The 20,208-nt window shown below is 39.8% G+C and overlaps 1 protein-coding gene across 1 annotated transcript in view; it reads right to left on the reverse strand.

The window, feature by feature from the left end:
- Positions 1–20,208, reverse strand: part of fer (fer (fps/fes related) tyrosine kinase) — a 159,185-nt gene that overhangs the window by 134,373 nt on the left and 4,604 nt on the right. Inside the window, exons 2-5 of the mRNA XM_042334027.1 lie at positions 10,827–11,109; positions 10,411–10,584; positions 5,683–5,782; positions 1,314–1,497 (exon numbers count right to left, since the gene is read on the reverse strand). Coding sequence (XP_042189961.1) covers positions 1,314–1,497; positions 5,683–5,782; positions 10,411–10,584; positions 10,827–11,036 — 668 coding nt within the window. The 5' untranslated portion in view covers positions 11,037–11,109. The remainder of the gene's footprint in view (positions 1–1,313; positions 1,498–5,682; positions 5,783–10,410; positions 10,585–10,826; positions 11,110–20,208) is intronic.

Raw genomic sequence — 20,208 nt, forward strand, 5'->3', positions numbered from 1 at the left:
AGTCACAAATCATGTCACTTACTACTATTCAGTGAAGTCACCACCTTTCAATCTTTTGGAATCTCTCCTTAATTAAGTAAACTTGCAAAACATATGGTTAAAATTTAGGATGTGGATTGCCCTTCAGGATGCATTGGTCAAGGCAGAATATCCTTTAACTTTCACAAGGGAATTAGAGAGATAGCTAAAGAGGAATAACCTGACAAATGTGGAAAACCTGACACAAGAGTTGGGTCCACAGTATTCCAGGGCACTGCTGATGACAGCACAGCCAGCCTGGCTCATTGGCAGGACCTGGAAGGGCAGACCAGTCACTGGGGGCAGGGAATTATACCACTCAGCTCCTGCAAGCCAAAGCCCAAACAGGTTAAGCAGTTCCAGCTGAACAAGCAGCTGGAAAGCTTGACAGATGGCAAAAATCAGTGGCAATTTATGAGGTTTTCGATGGTTAGACTCCATCAATATCCCAATGCACACTCTGAGGTCCCCAAGCCTCGACTTTTGCCAACCTGCGCTTTCTGGAATTAGGTAAGCGCGATGTGCCCCTCCAGGGAGAGAGTACGCATTCCATTCCAACAATCTATCTGGGATTTCCACATGTAGATGGGATGCATGGAAATCTCTGTTTGGTTTGGATACTCTTAAGCATGGTGATCGGTTTCCCTCAGACATCTGGCTGACCAAAGAAAAACCTGCAGGGCTGTTGGGAAAAGGCAAATAAATTGGACAAAATGGATTGCTCATTCAAAAAGCTAGCAGACAATCGGCCAAAATGGGCTTCTTCTGTGCTGTAAACATATTATTCCTAATTATTATCCGATTTCAGGTAATTGCACTCTAGCTGGTATTGTTGGTACTATCCTGGAAGCATTTTCTTCAAAACTTAAGATGGACTCGGACAAAAATATATTCATGCAACCATCTTTCTGCAAAAACTTACTCAATGACCTTTTATTTGCTACAAACAGCAGCAGATACTTGTACTTTGCAAACTGGAATGATGTTATCCATTATTCAACCTTAACCATCAGATTGATTTGCCCTCATGCACAGCTTGCCATACATAGGCTTCTTTACTGAGGAATGACACGCTTGCATGCAGTCTTAAAGTTCTTCATTTTAAGATACTCAAACCTGTTAAACACTTAATTGAGAAACACAAATTATATTCCTCTACTGTGTATGAATGTCTTTTTTTGCAGGATTCAAAATTTGCATGATTCCATTTTACAAAAAAATTAAGACTTTCCCCCAAAGCCACACGGCCCAAAAGTGCCCTTTATAAATGGTGAATCATCTAAAATATTTCTTACAGTGCAAGAATCATTTCCTCCTGCATCTTCTGTAGGGAGTCGAGCAAGAGAGGAAGAGCTTTATCATAATACTGTTCCTGGTGCAGCTGGGCTCCCTTAACTGCTAACACATACTGGTTGTGCAGATTATGGAGTTTCATGGTGGCCTTGTCAAATCTTTCTTTAGCTTTTTCAGTCTCCTTTCCTGCAAGAGAATGGAAAATGGCATTACAAACTCAAACTACAATGAGAGTTATCATCCCACTGTTCGTTCTTAAGAACATCCTCAAATTCTTGTTTTAGAAATACAATCATACTGGAACAAGAAAGAGCTCTACACTCTGTTAAAAACTGTAATTGTTCCAAACTAATTTTAGCTTCAGTTGATGTTACTGAAATCATAACTAACATATTCTGAAGAAACTAAGCAAGATGCAGTCTTTCCTGCAGTACAGACATTTTAATAATAATCCTTGCATTTGAAATAACGCGTTATCATGCTGTCAAGATATTTCAAAATGCTTCACAGGATATACTGTAAAATGTGGGTGAAACGCAGCAGGGGTTACACAAAACAATGTCCCACAACAACAACAAATTACATTTGTATAGCGCCTTTCACAGTGGGACAATATTCCACAGAATGAGTGACAGCCATGGAATGAGCAACCAATTTTATTTGGGGGATTGTTGGCCAGGGAAAAATAGTATTTCTTCCTTCAGAATTAATCTAAATACAAGTGGACAGACATTCTGGAATCCTCAAATATGTCAAAAATAAAAAAAGCTTGATGTGCATTTCACTGGAAACACCATCTCATGGTATCTCACCATCTCATTTCACGTTCAAAAGATCTCTATGTCTGATGGAAAGATATTGGAATAGGGGGAAGAAAGAAAGCCTTTACAAAAATTAAAAATGTCCTGAAAAGAGCGAGGATGTCAGTGGTGTCTAAAAGAATACTTTACTTTTATGATTCACTGTTAACTTTGAGCGCTCCAAACTCAGCGATAGAGTGGAGCACACAAAGAGCATAAGCTGCCTCCACTTTGCTCCAACCTCAAACAAATCTTTTACCATGGTGGGAATTTTCCATTTCCAGCAACTATCTTGCAATTTAAGTGAGACTAAATATTTTACTCAACAACAACTTGTGTTTATACAGCACTCTTCACTCGGGGTAGCAAACTACGAGCAGTTTGTGCTGTATTTAACTCTATATCAAAGAGGTAAAATGAAACTTTGCTGACAATCAATGCCACAGAAACACCTCTTCCTGGAACAATTTAAGTAACTGAAGCGACTTATTGACCAATTTCCCTGAAACATGTTTATGTGATAAATTATGAATGTGGATAATATTCTGGTTAAGTTCAGAAAAGAAAAATCCCCAAACTAATGCGGATTTGGTCAATGGATGGTCTGAATGGAAATATACATTTTAAAAAAATGCAAAATGTAAACTACTGGACACTGAACTAAGTAATGGTTAATCTATACTAATAAAACGACAATGTCTGTCTGTCTCCGCTTCAAGAAGAATCTCAATAACCGATTGACGTAGAGACATGATTTATACCTCAGCGGAAAGGTCTTGCATCTGGAATTGATATGGGCATAGTCCTTTTGGGCACCTCTTATCATTCATGAGTTATGACCTAAAATGTATTTCAGTTTTGCATTTTTCCCTGCAGTTACACCTGGTGGCTGCCAAGTCAAAGTGACGCCATGGCATCGTGCAGTTACACCTGGTGGCCGCATTGGCTGACCGTGGCGCTGTGGCATTGTGCGTCACAAAGCACGCACATAGCCAGGCCGCGACAAGATCAAAATAAAGAACACAGACAAAGCTAAGCAGTGACAACAACAAAATTACATTTTTAAAGCGCCTTTCAGGGGAGGACATCCCAGTGATTATAAATTACATTTATATTCATCATTATAAAGATGCCTAAGCCAAAATCAAACCTGTCCAGGATAACTAAGTGTGTCTGTCTGTGTGCCAATCTACATTCCACGTTGGATCCTTTGGTTGCAAGTGAAGCGGTCACTTATAAATTTTAAATGAACAAAGACCTCAATTTAGAAAAGTTGGAAATCTGCACATTAACAGAACCAGAACACATTGAAACTGTTGTGCTCAACAACTAAGACTTAAATTTTATTTGATGTGAACTATGCAACAAGCACAAGAACATATCAATAAATTGTCACTCACTAAATAACACAACCAAAAGTCATTGGAGAGTTAGTTTTTGAAGCTATTTTGACAAAATCATTTCATCGTTTCAAAAGATGTACCAAACTGTAAACTGAAGTGTAAACTGAAAATAAATGCTATAGAGGTTGATGTCAGGACAAACTCAGTATTACTACTTTTAATTCCAACAGTTTTAGACAACATAAAACATCAGTAAATTATACAACAAATGATGCTGTTGAAAAACATTTCTGGCACACTGCCCCTGCTTGACTAGCTATGATCACCATATCCCTTAGGGTTTCGGTTTACAAGGTTACCAGGAGCTCAGTGGGAAGAATCTTTTCCCCCAGTGACCGACTGGTCTGCTCCTCCATTCCTGCCAATAAACTTGGCCTCTCATCAGCAGTGCCCTGGAGTACTGCGGACACATCTGGCTCAGGAATCAGACAACTGAAACTGCCACAGAGGACAGAGTCAATTCCAACATTCTGTTGCGAAACACATCAACTTGTCCCCAAATCAGCTCAACCCCACGTGTCTCTTCCTCAAAGTGAATATCAGAATTGTCCCTTTTTACTTCAGAATATTCTTACCAAATCCTGATCTTCTGACCAAAACACAGGTTAGGATTAAACGCTACCAAGCATTACAGCCCATAATTCTGTTAACTTAACTGCTTCAATTGCACAAGGTGAAGAACTGTACAATGCCCAGCTCCTGGTTCTAATCGTTAAAGACCTAAAGTAATTGTTTCCATCATCTTCAAAAAAATCACTTTCCACTTTCTACACTAAACACTTTTCAAAAAATTTTTCCAATTCCCACCCTTTACGTGGGTTAGCACTGCAAGATGCTATCCAGTATGAAAGGCCTATATAAATGCAAGTAGTTGTTGTGAACAACAAATATTTGAACATTACACTTATTACATTGGAAGTGGAAGGCGCACTGAGTCAGTCAGGAGGTGAAGTTCCCAGCTGGTTTTAAAGTTCGATTCCACTTCGTATGGGGATTTAAGATCAAGAAGGCCACCTTTCTCATCACTTCCTACCCGGCGCCTAAAACACAACCGCACTATAAGGGGCAGACAGTGAAGATAACCTCCTTGATGTCAATCACTTCCTACACATATGCACTACACCGGAAGTGACGTCAAGGGAGGAGATATTGACAATGTGCCTCCCCCACTCTTACAATTTTAAAACAACTGGGTGCTACATCTACGACATAGACTGCGTGCCCTCCACTTCCCAGAGACACAACAGCTCAAGTATCATAATCAACTATTACCAGTACCAATACATAGAATAGCCCAAGGTCAGGGGCAAGAACAAGCAAGTGAATGGAGAGAAACAGAAAAACACATGCGAGTCAGTGTGACCGTAGGCTAAGAGACTGAGCCGAGACTGAAAAGAGAGCGAGCATTGTACTTAAGATACAGCGAAAAAACAGAGACAGGCACAGAATAAGTGGCTAAATATCAAAGAGGAAACAACAAACCTGTGAGGGTAAAAACAGATGGGAAACAAATCAGTATCAGACACAATTTGCAAAACACAGAGAAAGCAAAAGTCTCAGAAAGAGAGAGACAGACTCACATAAACATGTCTCACAAACTGAGAATAAAGCCAAAGGAAGACAGGATAGGGAGAGAGAGAGAAACAAAACAGGTGAATGAGATGAAGACAGAAAGTCGCACAGATACAAACAAAAGACAGACTTATTCACAACGTATAGTCAAGGTCACTACAACAACTCTACCGATCTTCATTCCCAGGTAAGCCCTCCTCAATACTGGAATGGGCCACTTAAAAAATCATGCAGGATTTATATTTTAGGCAGAAAATCACAACAGAAAGCACTGGAAAGATCCATTGTGAAGTAAAGTTCTTTGTTCACAAATATATCAATATGTTCAAAGCACAGGATCGTAAGAATACAGAAACAAGTCATTGTAACTTGAACTTTAAATTTGTCAATGATCATTCTTGCTTTCCAATATTTATGAAATACACAAAATATAAATGGAAACAAGATCAAATTTATGAGATATATTGTTATATTATCAGTATTTTTTTTACTGATTGGCATATCATTCTCCAGTCTTTGTTCAACAGGATCTTAAAATGCCAAGATAGCAATTTAAATTCTGCAATATTTATGTTTGAAATGTTTTTAAAAATTACCTTTTGAAAGGGCCTCTTTATATTTCTCTTTTGCACAGTTAGCTTCTTTGGCTAACTGTCTGTATGAAGACTTCAGTTTTTCAAGTTCAGTCTTGGTTACCTAGATAAACAACAAATGTTGCAATGAAAAGTTAGCTTCTGCATGTTTTCATTGAATTATTTGACTTCAATTTGTTTTTATATAACAGTTTGGAAATAGCAAGAGCTGAAAAAAGTGAAGATATTAAATTTTACACAAGGTACATTAAAATGCAATGAGTACTTCCTACTTAACTCAACAATATAACTGACCCAAATCAGAAAACATTCTATTTCAACGGAGAAGGTTTCCTATGCTATGTTGATCCATGACTGTTTGTGGAACACTGCTGTGCGCATGTTTCACTCATGAAACATACGGTCAATTCTGTGAAGTGCTTTAAAGATGTGACATTGCACTCTATGAAATGCAAGGACTATTATTAAATATATTCCTATTACCGACCATTGGTGCCAGTCATCACATTTGACGGTACTGTGGATTCTTAACACAATTCTAGAAAATACTGTTTATTTTGCAGAGGACGAATAAAAGTTAAATATATCAGAAAGAAATTTATTTCCTCATTTTTTGGTTCCTTTTGTCACCTCTTCTGCTGAAGAAGGCACGTAATGCTGGAGAGTGGTTTCACACCCATCTCTCCAGTGGTTCTTGTTAGGAAATGCAGTGGAATCAGATTCAACCACAATTAAATATTTCAAGAGATTCCTTTTTAGTCCATAAGAAAAGTTATTTAAGGAGTTCTTCCTTAAATAAAGAAAATCAAGATTATAATCCCTCTTCAGGTGGACAAACAGATATTAGAAGCCATTATGCATCCAGAGCTCTGCCCGTAATGTATTACTTCCTTTACATTTTCATCAGAAGTGTCTGGAATCCAGAGTTTGTTTGAACAGACAGTTCCATCCATCTTTGTAGATTTCAAAAAAGATGAGGAGGAATGACACCAACTGTTCCAATCCATGCAACTTGTTGCTGAATTGTTGGCTGGTTAATTGCTAATGTCTGTGCAAAACCATCCTAACACTGGATAAACAATGGAAATATTCCAAGATGTAAGCCAAGACCCAACTCAACTGTGCTGTTGAAAATGTAATTTGTGATGTGAATTAAGTTCTTGATGTTTAGAGGATGTCCAGTATCCACTTTGCAGGTGACTTGCCAACTACCTTTGTTCAATTGTAATACTTACTTTGTCATGTAAATCTCTTCTGGACTTTTTTTTCCCCCAAAAACGTGAGGCCTTCCTTTCTCCACAATGCAAATATGATCCTGTAAAGGTTCTTTCCAGCCACAGTGCTCCCTCAAAGCAATCAACCAACAAGAACAACTTGCATTTATATAGCACCCCTCACACAGGATAATGTCCCATAGCACTTGACAGTGGTGGAGCACTACTCTGAGCCGGGGGGAGGGGGAGGTGACCGTAGGCACAGTTGAATAGTAAGGTCTTCAGACAACCTGAAAATGGGGATGGAAGGGGCCAGGCGGAGGGATAGAAGAAGTCTTCCAGAGTTTTGGGGCGTAGTGGCTGAAAGCCGGGCCACCACTGATGGAACGGAGGGCATGGGGGACATGCAAGAGACCGGAGCCAGTCGAATGGAAGCTGTGGGTTGGGGGGTAAGCAGGTCAAAGAGGGAAGCGCCAGGGCATGAAGGGATTTGAAAACGAGTTTGAGGATCTTCAAATCACCCCGTTCGGTGATGGAGAGCCAGTGGAGCTTCCAGAAACGGTGTGAAGGGGATACGGAGTTCAGTACAGGTGAGTATGTGGGCAGCGGAGTTTTGGATCAGTTGGATCATGTGTATGGTGGAGCTGGAGAGACCTGTGAAGAGGGCATTTGAGAAGTCCAGTCAGGAGATGACGAACACATGGACGACTGTTCCGAATGCGTCCGGGGGTAAGGTACGGTCGGAGGAGGGCAATGTGGCGGAGGAAGGTAGTCGTGGTCAGGGACCCGATGTGGGGAAGGAAGGACAGCTGTAGATCGAACCTGATGCCTAAGTTGCGCACTGGTTCGGTACGTCTGAGGGATAGGTCGGGGAGGTTGAGAAGGTCCAAGCTGCAGTATAGAAGACGTTGACAGGAGCCAATGAGTATGGTTTCCATCTTGTCAACATTGAGTTGTAGAAAATTCTCGCTCATCCAGGCCCTGATGTCCGCCAGACAAGCTGTGAGAACATCGGCGGACCTGGAGTTGCAGCCGGATCAACTAAACATTAAAGATATGATGGTGGGGAGGGGTAGAGAGGTGGCCCAAGAGACAGCAAAAAAGACAACGAGATGAGGTCATCCTAGGTGTATGGCTATAAAATTGGTATTAACTGTTTATTTATGCCAGTATCCATAGACATGTGCGTCCAAAAAGCAATTCCAAAATACAATATGGTGAAGCCCTGTTTCTTCAAACTCTTTTGCAGCCAGTGTTGATGGTTTGGATTCCAGATAAGGAATGTTTCAATAACTCCAATGCTGGAGGGATGAACTATGCGCAATGATTAGACAAGGTAGGGGGTTTCTATTTTGAGCGGAGACGAATTAAAGGGGACCTCTTAAAGGTGCATAAAATTTAAAGGAGATTTGAAATCCAGATCCATACTTGAGGTTGCATCAACAAGACAACATAGGCTCCGAGTTATAAAGAGCAATTTTAGGTCAGATATCATTAAGTTTATCGCTACACAAAGGGCAATCAACAACTGGAACAGGGTGCCAGTGAATATGGTAGAGGTTAGGACATTGGACATTTAAAAAGCAGCTCAGCAGCTTGATGCAGCAATGTGGGGGAGGGGGGGGGGTGTTCTGGAGGGATGAGATTGGATGGGCCAACGGACCTTCTTCATCCAGACCAATCTTGGGATCTTTAAAGTGGCCCTTGAAAGTCTATGTATACACTTCATGTATCAAAAATAGCTTCCTCAAAAAGAGGTCGTTTTCAAGATGACAGCTTGCAATATTTTCATGTCAGAATTGTATTTCAAACACTTTTCAACCTTGTTGCTTGATTAAGGAATGGAATCAATTTAGGATTACTAAATATTGATCCCATATATGTATTCTATGGCATGGTGGCAAATACCAAACTGTACTTTAATTGTCACCTATCATAACTTCCAAAGACATATGTTTTGATATCCTATCATTCCATTTTTAGAATATATTCACTGCATTCTTTGAACATTAAAAGTACAACAGTAGATGTATCATTACTCCCAGGTCCCTTGCCAAGGCTCCCTTTCCTAACTTGATTAAATTCATTATATACTTTTTTAATCTATGTGTAAAGCATCAATTTTAAATTAAATTTTTCAAATGACTGCCCAATTGGATTGCTGCCAACCGCATAAATTACAGTACTGAAACTTGCTTTCCACAGTGGCCTATAAATCTTTGGAATTGTTCTGTACATCACCTCTCAACAGTTGTGATGGTTTACTTATACACACCCAGTTAATCAGACCTATAATTTGTGCAAGGTGGGTTAAGTTTATGTTTGGACAGTAGAGATCTGGCTTCGCCAACCCACATCCTTTCTGACTAATTAGGAAAGAGCTGCTGGACAAAGATACAGGTTCCAGATCGCTGACACTACAATTTTTTATATAAAAGACAACTTTTTAAAAAAATGCCCACACTGTAAATGTTTATTATGAAGTAATTTTTTTTAGTTGATTTGGGTTCCACACCACTTAATCAAATATAGGTAACCGTGGTTTAGAGGTTGATAAGTTGTAATGACAAAACATGGTTAATAACTGACATTGACATTTTAATTCAATTTGTATCGCGCCTTTCACATCGGCAAGATGTGTCAAAGCGCTTCACAGAATTGGCTGGGAGCTGAATTCCAGGGAGGGTTGTTGATGAAATTGCTGTTGATAAGATTGGTTTTAATTTGGATTTTAAATTGTGCGGTGGGGGGGGAGGAAAGAGGTGGAGGGACTCCATCCAGGATGGAATTCCAAAGAGCAGGAGAAGAATGGCTAAAAGCTCACCCAGTTCAGTTCGAGGACAATAAGCAAATTTCCTGTAATTGAATATGGACACGATGGGAGCATCTCTCTCAGCTATTGCCAATGTCTCCTCAATTCTTATCCAAAACACCGCCACCTGCATCCTCTCCTGCACCAACTTCCATGTGTCCATCACCCCAGTCCTCATCAGAAGCCACTGTTTCTCTGCCTCTCATGGGATCAAATTCAAGGTCCTAACCTTTAAATCCCTTCATGCCCTAAACACCTCCAATTTCTCTGATCTCATCCCCTGCAACCTTTACCCTCCCAAGCTTTAAGCAACACTTCTCTACAGCCACTAGTTTGACAGCAAGAAGTGACAGCCTAAGAATCACTATCCCGCAAAGAAATCAAATCTTTCTGCAGTAGAGTGCTGAAGCTGCATCTCACCTGTAATAATAATTCTTGCATTTGATATAGCACCTTATCACATTGTTGAAATGTCTCAAAGCCCTTCAGAATATACTGTAAAGTGAATTGACTGTACATTTTGTGGGTGAAATGCAGAGGCCAATTGCGCACAGCAGTGTCCCACAAACAGTCGTAAATTGAATGACTAAATTATTTAGTAATGTCACGTATTAATTACTATATTTATAATAATTATTAATCATCATTATTAATGGTGTGTGAATGCATTCCAAAATGGCATCTTCAATCTGAGCTATGAAATACCTTGCACATTTCAGCCTCCAGTTGTTGCTGGATACTGTGATAGCTTTTCTTCAGTTGTTGCTTATCTTTGATCATCATGGTCAGTCTGTATAAAGGTCCCACATTTAGGTCTTCAGCATGTGTCCTCATTATCCTGCTCAACTGTTCTGTCTGTTGCAGCATGCATGCCCAGGACTGGAGGCAAGAAGAGACAAAACAGTCCCAAAAGATCAGAAATAATCTTTCAGTGTTCATCCAAATATTTAGTTTATCAAATCAAAGGTTCTTAGTTAACATTTTCATAATTTGCTAACAGTACCATTGGAATTTCTATTTAACTGATACATTAATAAAAACATTATCTCAAAAATTTAAGAGAATATATATTTTGATAACTGGCTATTTTTAACATTACACTCAGAAAAGGCTGTATTTACCTTGGGGACATTGGTAATACAATCCACTGGTGAGGAGGTATCATGCTTCTCCACTTGCTGATAAATGTTCTGCAGCAAAGATGCATATTCTTTGTCACTTTTAACTCGTAGGACCATAAACTTCTTTAATGTCTCCAGAAGTTTAAGCTCAGATTCTTGCAGTTTTAGCAAAGCCTCGTGGGAATTCGGAAGATCACTTCCAAACCCCATGTTGAATAAGGCACTGTAGTATCCACAATGTTAATGACAGTTCAGCACACACTGGTTACAGCATTTCCCTTCTCTGAAAAGTAAAGAAAAAATAACATTTGTGCTGTCATCATTTTATTTAAAACATATAGGTTTGCATAGATTCAAGAAACCTTAAGTCACATCAATGCCTGCTTAACATCTTGGTTTTTAGTTTGGAAATTACTCTTACACTTCAACTTTGACTAATTTATTTTAAAAATCAAATTATAAGTTAACCAACATACTCAGCAATATAGTCTAATACCATGAATGTTGTTCAACTCTCTAACATACATTCAAGAAATGTTTCGACATGATAAAATGCTGTTTCAAATACAGGAATTTCTTCACTTCAGAAGGTTGTTAAGAGTTTGGAATTCAATTCAATTTGGATTTAGAGGCAGTAGTAGTTTCATAGACTGGATAGGCCAAATGGCTTCCTTCTGTGTCAAAAAAATTCAACTACAAATACAGTTACACCACTTTACAGAAAATTCTTCTGGGCTCCACTTGCCAAATCAGCATAATGCTCAGTCGTTCTGAGGAGGTCGTGTTCCCATACATCTTTTCTCAAATAAATAATCCTTTATGTAGCTCTGACAATGTTCAAATATCTCAAAGTGCCTCGCATGAATTGTCACCAAATGTAGTGACTTCATATTTGTAAGCAAAACAGCAATTTGCCCACAACAAATAGCTATGGAAGATTGTTGGTCAGGATACCAGGAAACCTCTTCTCTCTTTTCGAACAGTGTCATGTGATATTCAATGTCAACCTGAACAGACGGATGGGAATTTTTAATATGTCATCCAAATGACAGCATCTCCAACAAGTCGGCATTACCTCAGGATTACATTGGTGTCAGCCTAGATTGAGTTCAAACTCCTGATCTGTGATTTAAACCCTCAACCGTCTGACCCAGAGGGGAGATTTCTACCAACTGAACCAGGCTGAGCTTAGTGAAAGCAAGAAGATACTGTTTTAGACAAAGCAAAAAATATATCTTTACTCTTTTACATACTGCTACAAATATGGCTGTCAACAAAGTGATAACGATGAGACTGATAATAGAAATATCCGTTCACCCAAGTCATGGCTCACCAAGATTGTGAAGTCAGTGTGGACGTACTGCATTTTTTTTTAAAAAGTCTTTTTTTTAAAAAAAAGGAGTTGCCTGATAACCATATTGTTTTCTAAACCACAAAGGGTGTGTGTGTGTGTGTGTGTGGGGGGGGGGGAAGAGAAGACTGATTCAATCCCCATATTGCAGATGGTATGGATTCCACTATATAAAATTAGAGAGAGTACAAGACTAGAATAGAAACAATTACTTACTTATTTCTTACGGAAACAATAAATCATCTTGGTGAAAAACGGAAGGGGTCATTCTTCATTACCATTTTTACCAGAGTTCCAATTACTCAGTGAAAGCAATGAGATAACATATTACTTTAATCTAAGCAAAAAAGTTCTCTCTCCTTTTTTAAATAATGCTACTAATATGTCTGGCACCTAATTAATAGTCAGAAACGCAAGATTGCAAAACTTATCGACAAACCTGCAAATTGTAATGCAAGCTTAAGGACCATGAAAGTTTTCTTTAACCCACAAAAATAAAAACTGAGGGGAGAAGTTTAGGAGCTATTTTTGTGTAAGAAAAATTGAGGGGAAAATTGTTCCTCCACAAACAAAGAATAAATTGGGATTATTTTGTAACACTGAAAAAAACAGGCCAAACATTTGCAGCCTGAATTATAACATGAATTTGGGGTTATAAACCTGTGGCACTGCAGACCCCAATCACTACGCATGATGCAGTTGACCTGTCTTTTGTATTAAACAGCCCCACCATATTGGGAATTTACTTATCCTAACCACCGTGGAGAGGGGGAGCGCCTGGGTGGGGGGGAGCAGGCGAGAAGGGAGAGAGTGTGAGTTAGAGAGGTGAGAAAGGAGGTGCAGGAGCGGGTACACGCGATGGGGAGAGAGAGAGAGAAAAACAAGAGAGAAGTTGTGAGGGCAGTTCTTCCTGGTTCACTGTCAGGATAGACGAGCAGAGTCTCCCTTGGCCATTGAAGGGAACCGAGGTGTGACACCGAGTGACGTGCAGTTTCCTCACAGAAAGCTCCCACTTTCCCCAGTGAGAATCTCCTCTATGTCCTTCATCCCCCCTTCCCCACCCTACCTCAACGTGCGATCTCCTGACCCTGACTGTTCCCTTTGCCCAGCGAACACTGGCTTGCTTCATGTCACCCCACCCCATCTGCCCCACCAACACCATTTTACTCCTCACTCTCTGGAGCTCCAGTCCCAGTCTCTCCGACTCGCTCCCTCCATCCTCTCTTTCAAGGCACATCAAGACCTAACTATTTGACCTTGTTTTCGGTCATCTTTTCCCCTCCCCACCTCCCTCAGCTCTCACCCAAAGCTCAGGTGCCCGGCCAACAATGTTGTGCACTTTGAAGCGTCCTTCCAACGTGAAAAGAGTGCTATGTAAATGTTATTATGGTCCTGGAAGGGAAACAAAAATATTGCTTGTGCAGCCTGCGGATGTTTCTCAAATAGGGCATCCGGCCCGCAATAGCCAAAATGTTGGACCACCCAGTTCTCGCCTAATACCTCCTGATCATTTTAACAAAAGTTTATTCCCAAACTTAGTTTCTTTAAAGAAACTATTTCCTCATAAATTAGGTCCTCCTAATTCACTGATTTATTCTTCTCTATATCCTTTCCAATAGATCCTTTTTGATGGTTATATTTGCCAGAGAGGGCTGACAGCCTTAACAACATAAAGCAAAATCCTTTTGTGCCAGTCTCCACTGCTGTGGACTCCATGGTAAAGGTAAAAAACTGATCATAAGATCATGGCTTGATATTATAAAACAATTAATTCCACGATCATCCGTTTTTTTCCATTCAATTATGGAGTTCTGCAGTGTTAAAGTATTAAAGTTAAAGTATTCGCCTCACAAGTGAGAAGATCTGGGCAGAGCGAAACTTTCGGCAAATTTCCTTACTCCACACTCCTCCATTAACCTAGCAGTAAGTTGGAACTTTGTTGTTAGTCGACTGGTGAATCACTTTCCGGGGGTAATAATCAGTTAAAAAAAAGCTTTTTTCTTTCAAACTTGCTTCTCTCTATGGTTAATTTTACTGTTTATTTTCAAGTGCTGCAGGCCTCTTCCCACAGTCCTTATAATATGTACTGTCCTTCTAATAATTGCGACACTACTGTGCATAATTGGCTGCCATGTTTCACCCACAAATATACAGTCAATTCACTTTACAGTATATTTCGTGAAGTGTTTTGAGACATCTAGAAGGCGTGAAAAGCGCCATATCAAAATGCAAGGAGTATTATTAATATCTCTATAAACCCTCAGGACAGAATCTCCTTTATTCACACCATTTCATTTTAGGTGTCAGCCTAGTTCAGTTGCAAGCACCCTCATCTCAAGATCCGAAGGGTTTAAACCCACAACAGGATTTGAGTTGTATTTCAGGCTGGTAGTCCAATGCAGTTCTGGAGCAAACACTGCAATGGAAATATGCCATCCTTTGTATGAGACATTAAACCAAGCTACTGTCAGCGTGTTAGGTGATTATTAAAGATCTTAGGACTCTATTCAAAAAGAAGTGTTTCTCTTAATGTCCTGGTCAAACATCTTCAAAATAACAATTGCATTGCTATTGAACCTTTCACATTGCAAGGTTGTCTCAAAGAGCTTCCCACAGCTGTAATTAACTGTGGATAAAATTGGGGCTACAGCTGAACAATAAATTGCTCATTCACTTCATTGTTGGGATAAAAAGCAGGAGTGAATTATTGAAATGTGATCAGATCAGAAGTGAATTACAAAAAAATTGTTTCAGTTAATTTTGGTATGTTTATGCTTGTTAGCTAATGTCAAGCTGACTTGCAGAATTTTGAGTATAAAATTATTAAAATGTTGCAAAAGAAACGCCCACTCTCATCAGCGTTTCCAAACCAAGAGAACCTTTGTCTGGTGCCTATGAACTGTGATAGTCATCCCAGTGACAAAATACATGTAACCATAATATTGCCTATTGTTAGCCTGCTTATTCAATTAATGCAACACTATACATCTTTTTGCCTCAGTAATTAAATAAGCTATTAAACATACAATGCAAGTGACGTTGGTTCCTTTGTTTTCAGATTCCCGACTCTATACTTTGGCAATCTAGAACAGCTATTCTATTCTGGCTGCACTTTATTGACAGGCGAAGTAGTGTGGTTATTCTCTGGCCGACTTGCAGGAAAAGCAGAGCGGTTAATTCCATTCTAGTCATCCCTTTGAAGCTAACAGGACCTTGCTTGCTGTGGGTCCGAAATGGGTCCTAGCTGGACAAGTACTAGGAAGTTTGCCAGACAGTGCTTTCAATAGAAAGCTATGCAGTTTTAGCTGATTAAACTCCAGCAGTTCCTCAACGCATACTCCAGGGTTTCCAATCCTTGGCTTTTGCCAGTCTGTGCCTGATATTCTCCAGAATTATGCAAGCAAAAAGTGTCCTTCCGGGGAAAGAGTGCGCATGCCGTTCCAAATATGAATTTTCATGGAAGCATAGTGATGAATTTCCACATGTCAGACACCCAGTTGACCAAACAATAAATTGGCTGTCATGTTTGCCTATAACAAGTCATTAAACTTTATTTCAACTCTCTATGAAGCACTTTAAGAAGTTACATTGAAAGGGTTATTTTTATCCAAAGTGGTATACACACCCATGGCTGTTTGTGAGACACTAGTCTGCGCAATTGACTGCTGTATTTCGCCCACAAAATATACAGTACTTGACAGTACATTCTGTGAAGCACTTGAGACTCAAAGACGTGATAAGGCATTACATCAAATGCAAGGATTATTATTATTATTATTATTTCAGCGCCTTGGGACGTCCTCCTGACGTGAAAGGCGCTTTATAAATGGAATCTTGTTGTTGTTGTTGTATTATATCAAAGATAGTGATACAGTAAGTGGGTAGCAAAATCCTCTCCATCTTTTGGACCCATACTGAATCTTGTCTTACCAAGCTTCTATTGTGCCTCTAGGAACATAAGAATTAGGAGCTGGAGTAGGCCATTCGGCCCCTCGAGCCTGCCCCGCCATTCAATAAGATCATGGCTGATCTTCTCACCTAACTCCATCTGCCCGCTTTATCCCCATAATCCTTAATGCCTCTGTTCTCAGATCCTCGACTTAGTCCTAGATGAGAGCTAACTTTCTTCAGTAGATTGGCTCCCATCAGCGCCTCCACATCACCGTCCATGGTTGCACACTGCACCTTACTAAGCCAGTCAGGAACCTTGGCATCTTGTTTGACCCTCAACTATACTTTCTACCCACATCCATGCCATGACCCGCTCTGCCTTCCCCACATCGCCCAGCTCCACCACTGTCTCACCGCAGGCCACCAAAACCCTCATATATGCATTTATAACATTGAGGCTTGACTAAGCAAAGTCCCTGCTTGTCGGCCTCCCCAACTCCTCCCTCCATAGGCTGCAGATCATCCAGAACTCTGCAGCCCGTGTCCTCTCCCGCCTCACCAATGGCAGACGGGCTTTCTGCCACTCTGCTCACGCCCTCTGAAACTCTAATCCGCAGTCCCTCCATCTCGCCCCCCTCCCTTGCCTCCTTCAAGACTCATCTCCACTCCTCTTTGACCATGCTTTCAATTACCCTACTATCAATTCCTCCCCTGCTCGCCACCCTCCCCAATGCCGACCCCCAGCTCAGGTCTGAAACAGTGACTGTCCACTGCCCTGGATCCTAGGTCAGGCTGTCTCATTAACTCTCTTTGTGTGCGCTGCTTAGAAGTGCATATTGAGCATGTTTTACAAGCATTACTGTGAATTGGAGTGACTTTGTATTTGTAGGTAAACTCGGCAGCATAATTGCACACAGCAATGTCTCAAACAGCTATGAAATGAATGACCCAATTTTATTTGGATAAAGTGACTTCAGTCATCATTTAAAAGCATACGTGAAACCGTGTAGTTTCTTTTCCATGGTTGCAGTAAACAATCGCATTATGCTTTCAACAACAACTTGCACTTATATAGCATCCTTTACACAGAGTAGTCTCTGAACCTCAAGGTTGGGTTAAATTTGTCCCAGGTTCAGCCACATTCTTCAATCTCTCTCATTCTCTTATCTGGCCACATAGTCATATGGGTTCTCCCTCCTTTATGGAACAAACGTTTCAATCTTATTTGCATTCATTCTATTTTGCTATGATTTGAACTTACTTTCCCCAGCTATCCTTCGTACCCCACATCCGGTCCCTGGCCAGGGTGGCTTTCCTCCACCTATGCCACATTGCTCGCTTCCGTCCATAACTCACTCCAAATGCTGCCAAAAAGTCTCGTGCACACCTTCATCACCACCCGCATTACCTATTCAAACGTCCTCCTCACCAGTCTCCTCTGCTTTACTATCTCTCCAACCTGCTCTCTCCCCTACTCTACTGCCTGCTGCCTCTGCTCCACTGGCTCCAGCCTCCTCCTTGTCCCCCAGACACTCCGCCCCACCATCGCCAGCTGTTCCTTCAGCCACTACGCCCTGACACTGTAGAACACTCTCCCTCAATCCCTTCGCCTTGGCCCCTCTCTCCCCACTTTCAGGTCGTGCTTGAAGAACTTCCTCTTCAACCAAGCCTGCGGTCACCTTCCCCCTGGCTCGGAAACGGGCTCTGCCGGCGCTCCGAGACGCCATCCAGCATGAAGGCTGCTATATAAATGCAAGTTGATGTTTCTGTAAGGAGCTGATCACTTTGAAAATCTTTTGATATAAATTGAAAATTGATTTGATAAATTCTATAAACATACATAAACTGGGAAAATGGCTGATAAATTTAGAATCACATAGTTAATGGATTTCGCCTTTGAAATACTAATTTTAACATGTTAGAAAAGAACCATATAGAATACAACTTGCCAAGTACCATACACAATCTGGTCATGCAATACAAAATTTAAATTTATATTTTGTTTTTCACAATGGGAGAACGTCCGAAGGCATTTGATATCCTCCCAACACCCCAAGAGCACTTCAATGGCATTGTACGTTTTGAAAGATGATAAAAGTCTGAAGCTTGAAATCAAGTTACTTTCTAGTCTCTTAAGTTTGCCTCTTTGACCATATTAGGAACAGCAGTAGACAAAAAAAATTCAGAGGAATTCAAACATCTCGACTGTGACAATGACTCCAAATTCATAATTAGTCATGCATTCATAAAACCTCAGCATCTGCTGCTCTGTGATCGACAGGGCAGATCAAATGCATTTTAAACACTGATGTGGATCCAGTGCTGATTTCTTTCCTTCAACTAAAAAAATGTATATTGTGAGCTGAATATTAGAATTAATACACAGAAACAAAGATGGCTATGCAATGTATTCATAGTTTGTAAAATGTAAAGCTGCATATTGCCGAAACACAAGTTAATTGATAGTCTATGGTAGAGTACAAATTTATCCTTGGAAAATCATTCTGTATTTAATTTGGTACACTTTAGCTGCTAAAAAGTGATCACAGAAACTTTGTCACTTATTAAATAGAATATTTCCTCACATTATTTGTAATCATAAATAAAATTAGATGTGCAAAATCAATATTATAAACCAAGAATAGATGAAAGAAAACACGCAATAGTTTATTTTTCATGAGCGGTTTGATCTGAATAAGTCGCAAGTGAAATTAATTAAGTTATTAGCAACACCAGGGATAAAGATACTATCTCCACAGCTTCTTACTGCGTATGGTTTATAAAATACATTAGGTAAGTAACTAAACCAATAAAATTTAGCTTCATTTTGAATGAAAAGTAAACTGATGCATGGACGAATTCTAGTGACATTCTTGTGAAATGACTTCCTCCACAAACAGTGTGCACTTTGTTTTCGATGGTGGCTTGCCCACAAAATATGAGACTTAATAGCTTTGTTTGATACCGATTAAAGAACTAGTATTGATAAAAGATCAGTAAAATTTCATTGAGGTCTACGTCTTACTAGACCCATTAAGCAAAAAAAATTCTAAAGTACTTATAATTATGGCGAATAATTTTAGTCTTCCTCAATTTGGTCACACATATTCTACTTAATACTTCCTCTGTGTTTTCCCAGAAAATACCGCTAACTCAAATTTTTATAGTCCCGTAGTCTGATCTTTTACTTCTTCATTCTTCTGTTGGGTTTCCACTTAACTCTCAAGAGGGCTTCCTGTTTTCATTTCCCTTCCATTCATACAAAAGATTATCACAGACTATCATTCTCTATTTCTGTATCCTTCTTAGAAACTTTTTTTCCTCATTCAACTTCTATAATTTAATTTAGAGATTAACATTCTCATAAAACAGAAAAGAATCAGAGTTGAGGAGTTGGAGAGCAAATACTCACTGCTTGTAGTCAAGCAAGAAGTGTGCAACAGCAACCGAAAATAATGAAAAAGCCAGTGAACAAAGTGGTTACGAACATTACCTGCATTATCTGATAAAATACCAGAACAGTTAGATTAAGGCTTTTGCAGCAGCACACCCACAGCATGATTTGAGTCACAGTTAAAAAACACATGCTGCCACAATCGAAAGATTAAGTGAGATAAGCAACCAAACTTCGAAGCCACAAGAGCAGCACGGATTCAGGCGACTGTCACAGAGATCAAAGTAACCTTCACAAGCAAAATTTAATTCCAATCAATTCCCCCGACTGACACACTGAGGCTATTGCCTACCCTTAGAACGCTTCCAACTCTACAATCTCCAGCAGGCAAAAACAATTTCAGGTCGGCTGACTGAAAATCTCACTATTTGTGCGTGGATTTAGACAACAGAAATAAGAATTACATTGAATTTTACACCACCAAACCAGGCCATTTGGCCCAACTAGTCTTTACCAGTGTTTATACTCAACATGAACCTCCATCCATTCTAATTCCTCCTCCCTAGCCTTTCGCTATACCAGTCTGTTTCTTTTTTATTTATTTCAAACTTTTCAAACTCAACTGTACATGCAGAACAAAAAAAAGTTTGGATTATGTTTTAACGAGGAAAAAACAGTTTTAAAGTCAGTTGTTTATTAACTTTGCAACTTCTCCCAATCTCCACGTGAGTTAAGATTTAGTGTTA

The sequence above is a fragment of the Callorhinchus milii genome, unplaced genomic scaffold, assembly GCF_018977255.1.
Source record: "Callorhinchus milii isolate IMCB2004 unplaced genomic scaffold, IMCB_Cmil_1.0 Scaffold1, whole genome shotgun sequence".
NCBI lineage: Eukaryota > Metazoa > Chordata > Chondrichthyes > Chimaeriformes > Callorhinchidae > Callorhinchus > Callorhinchus milii.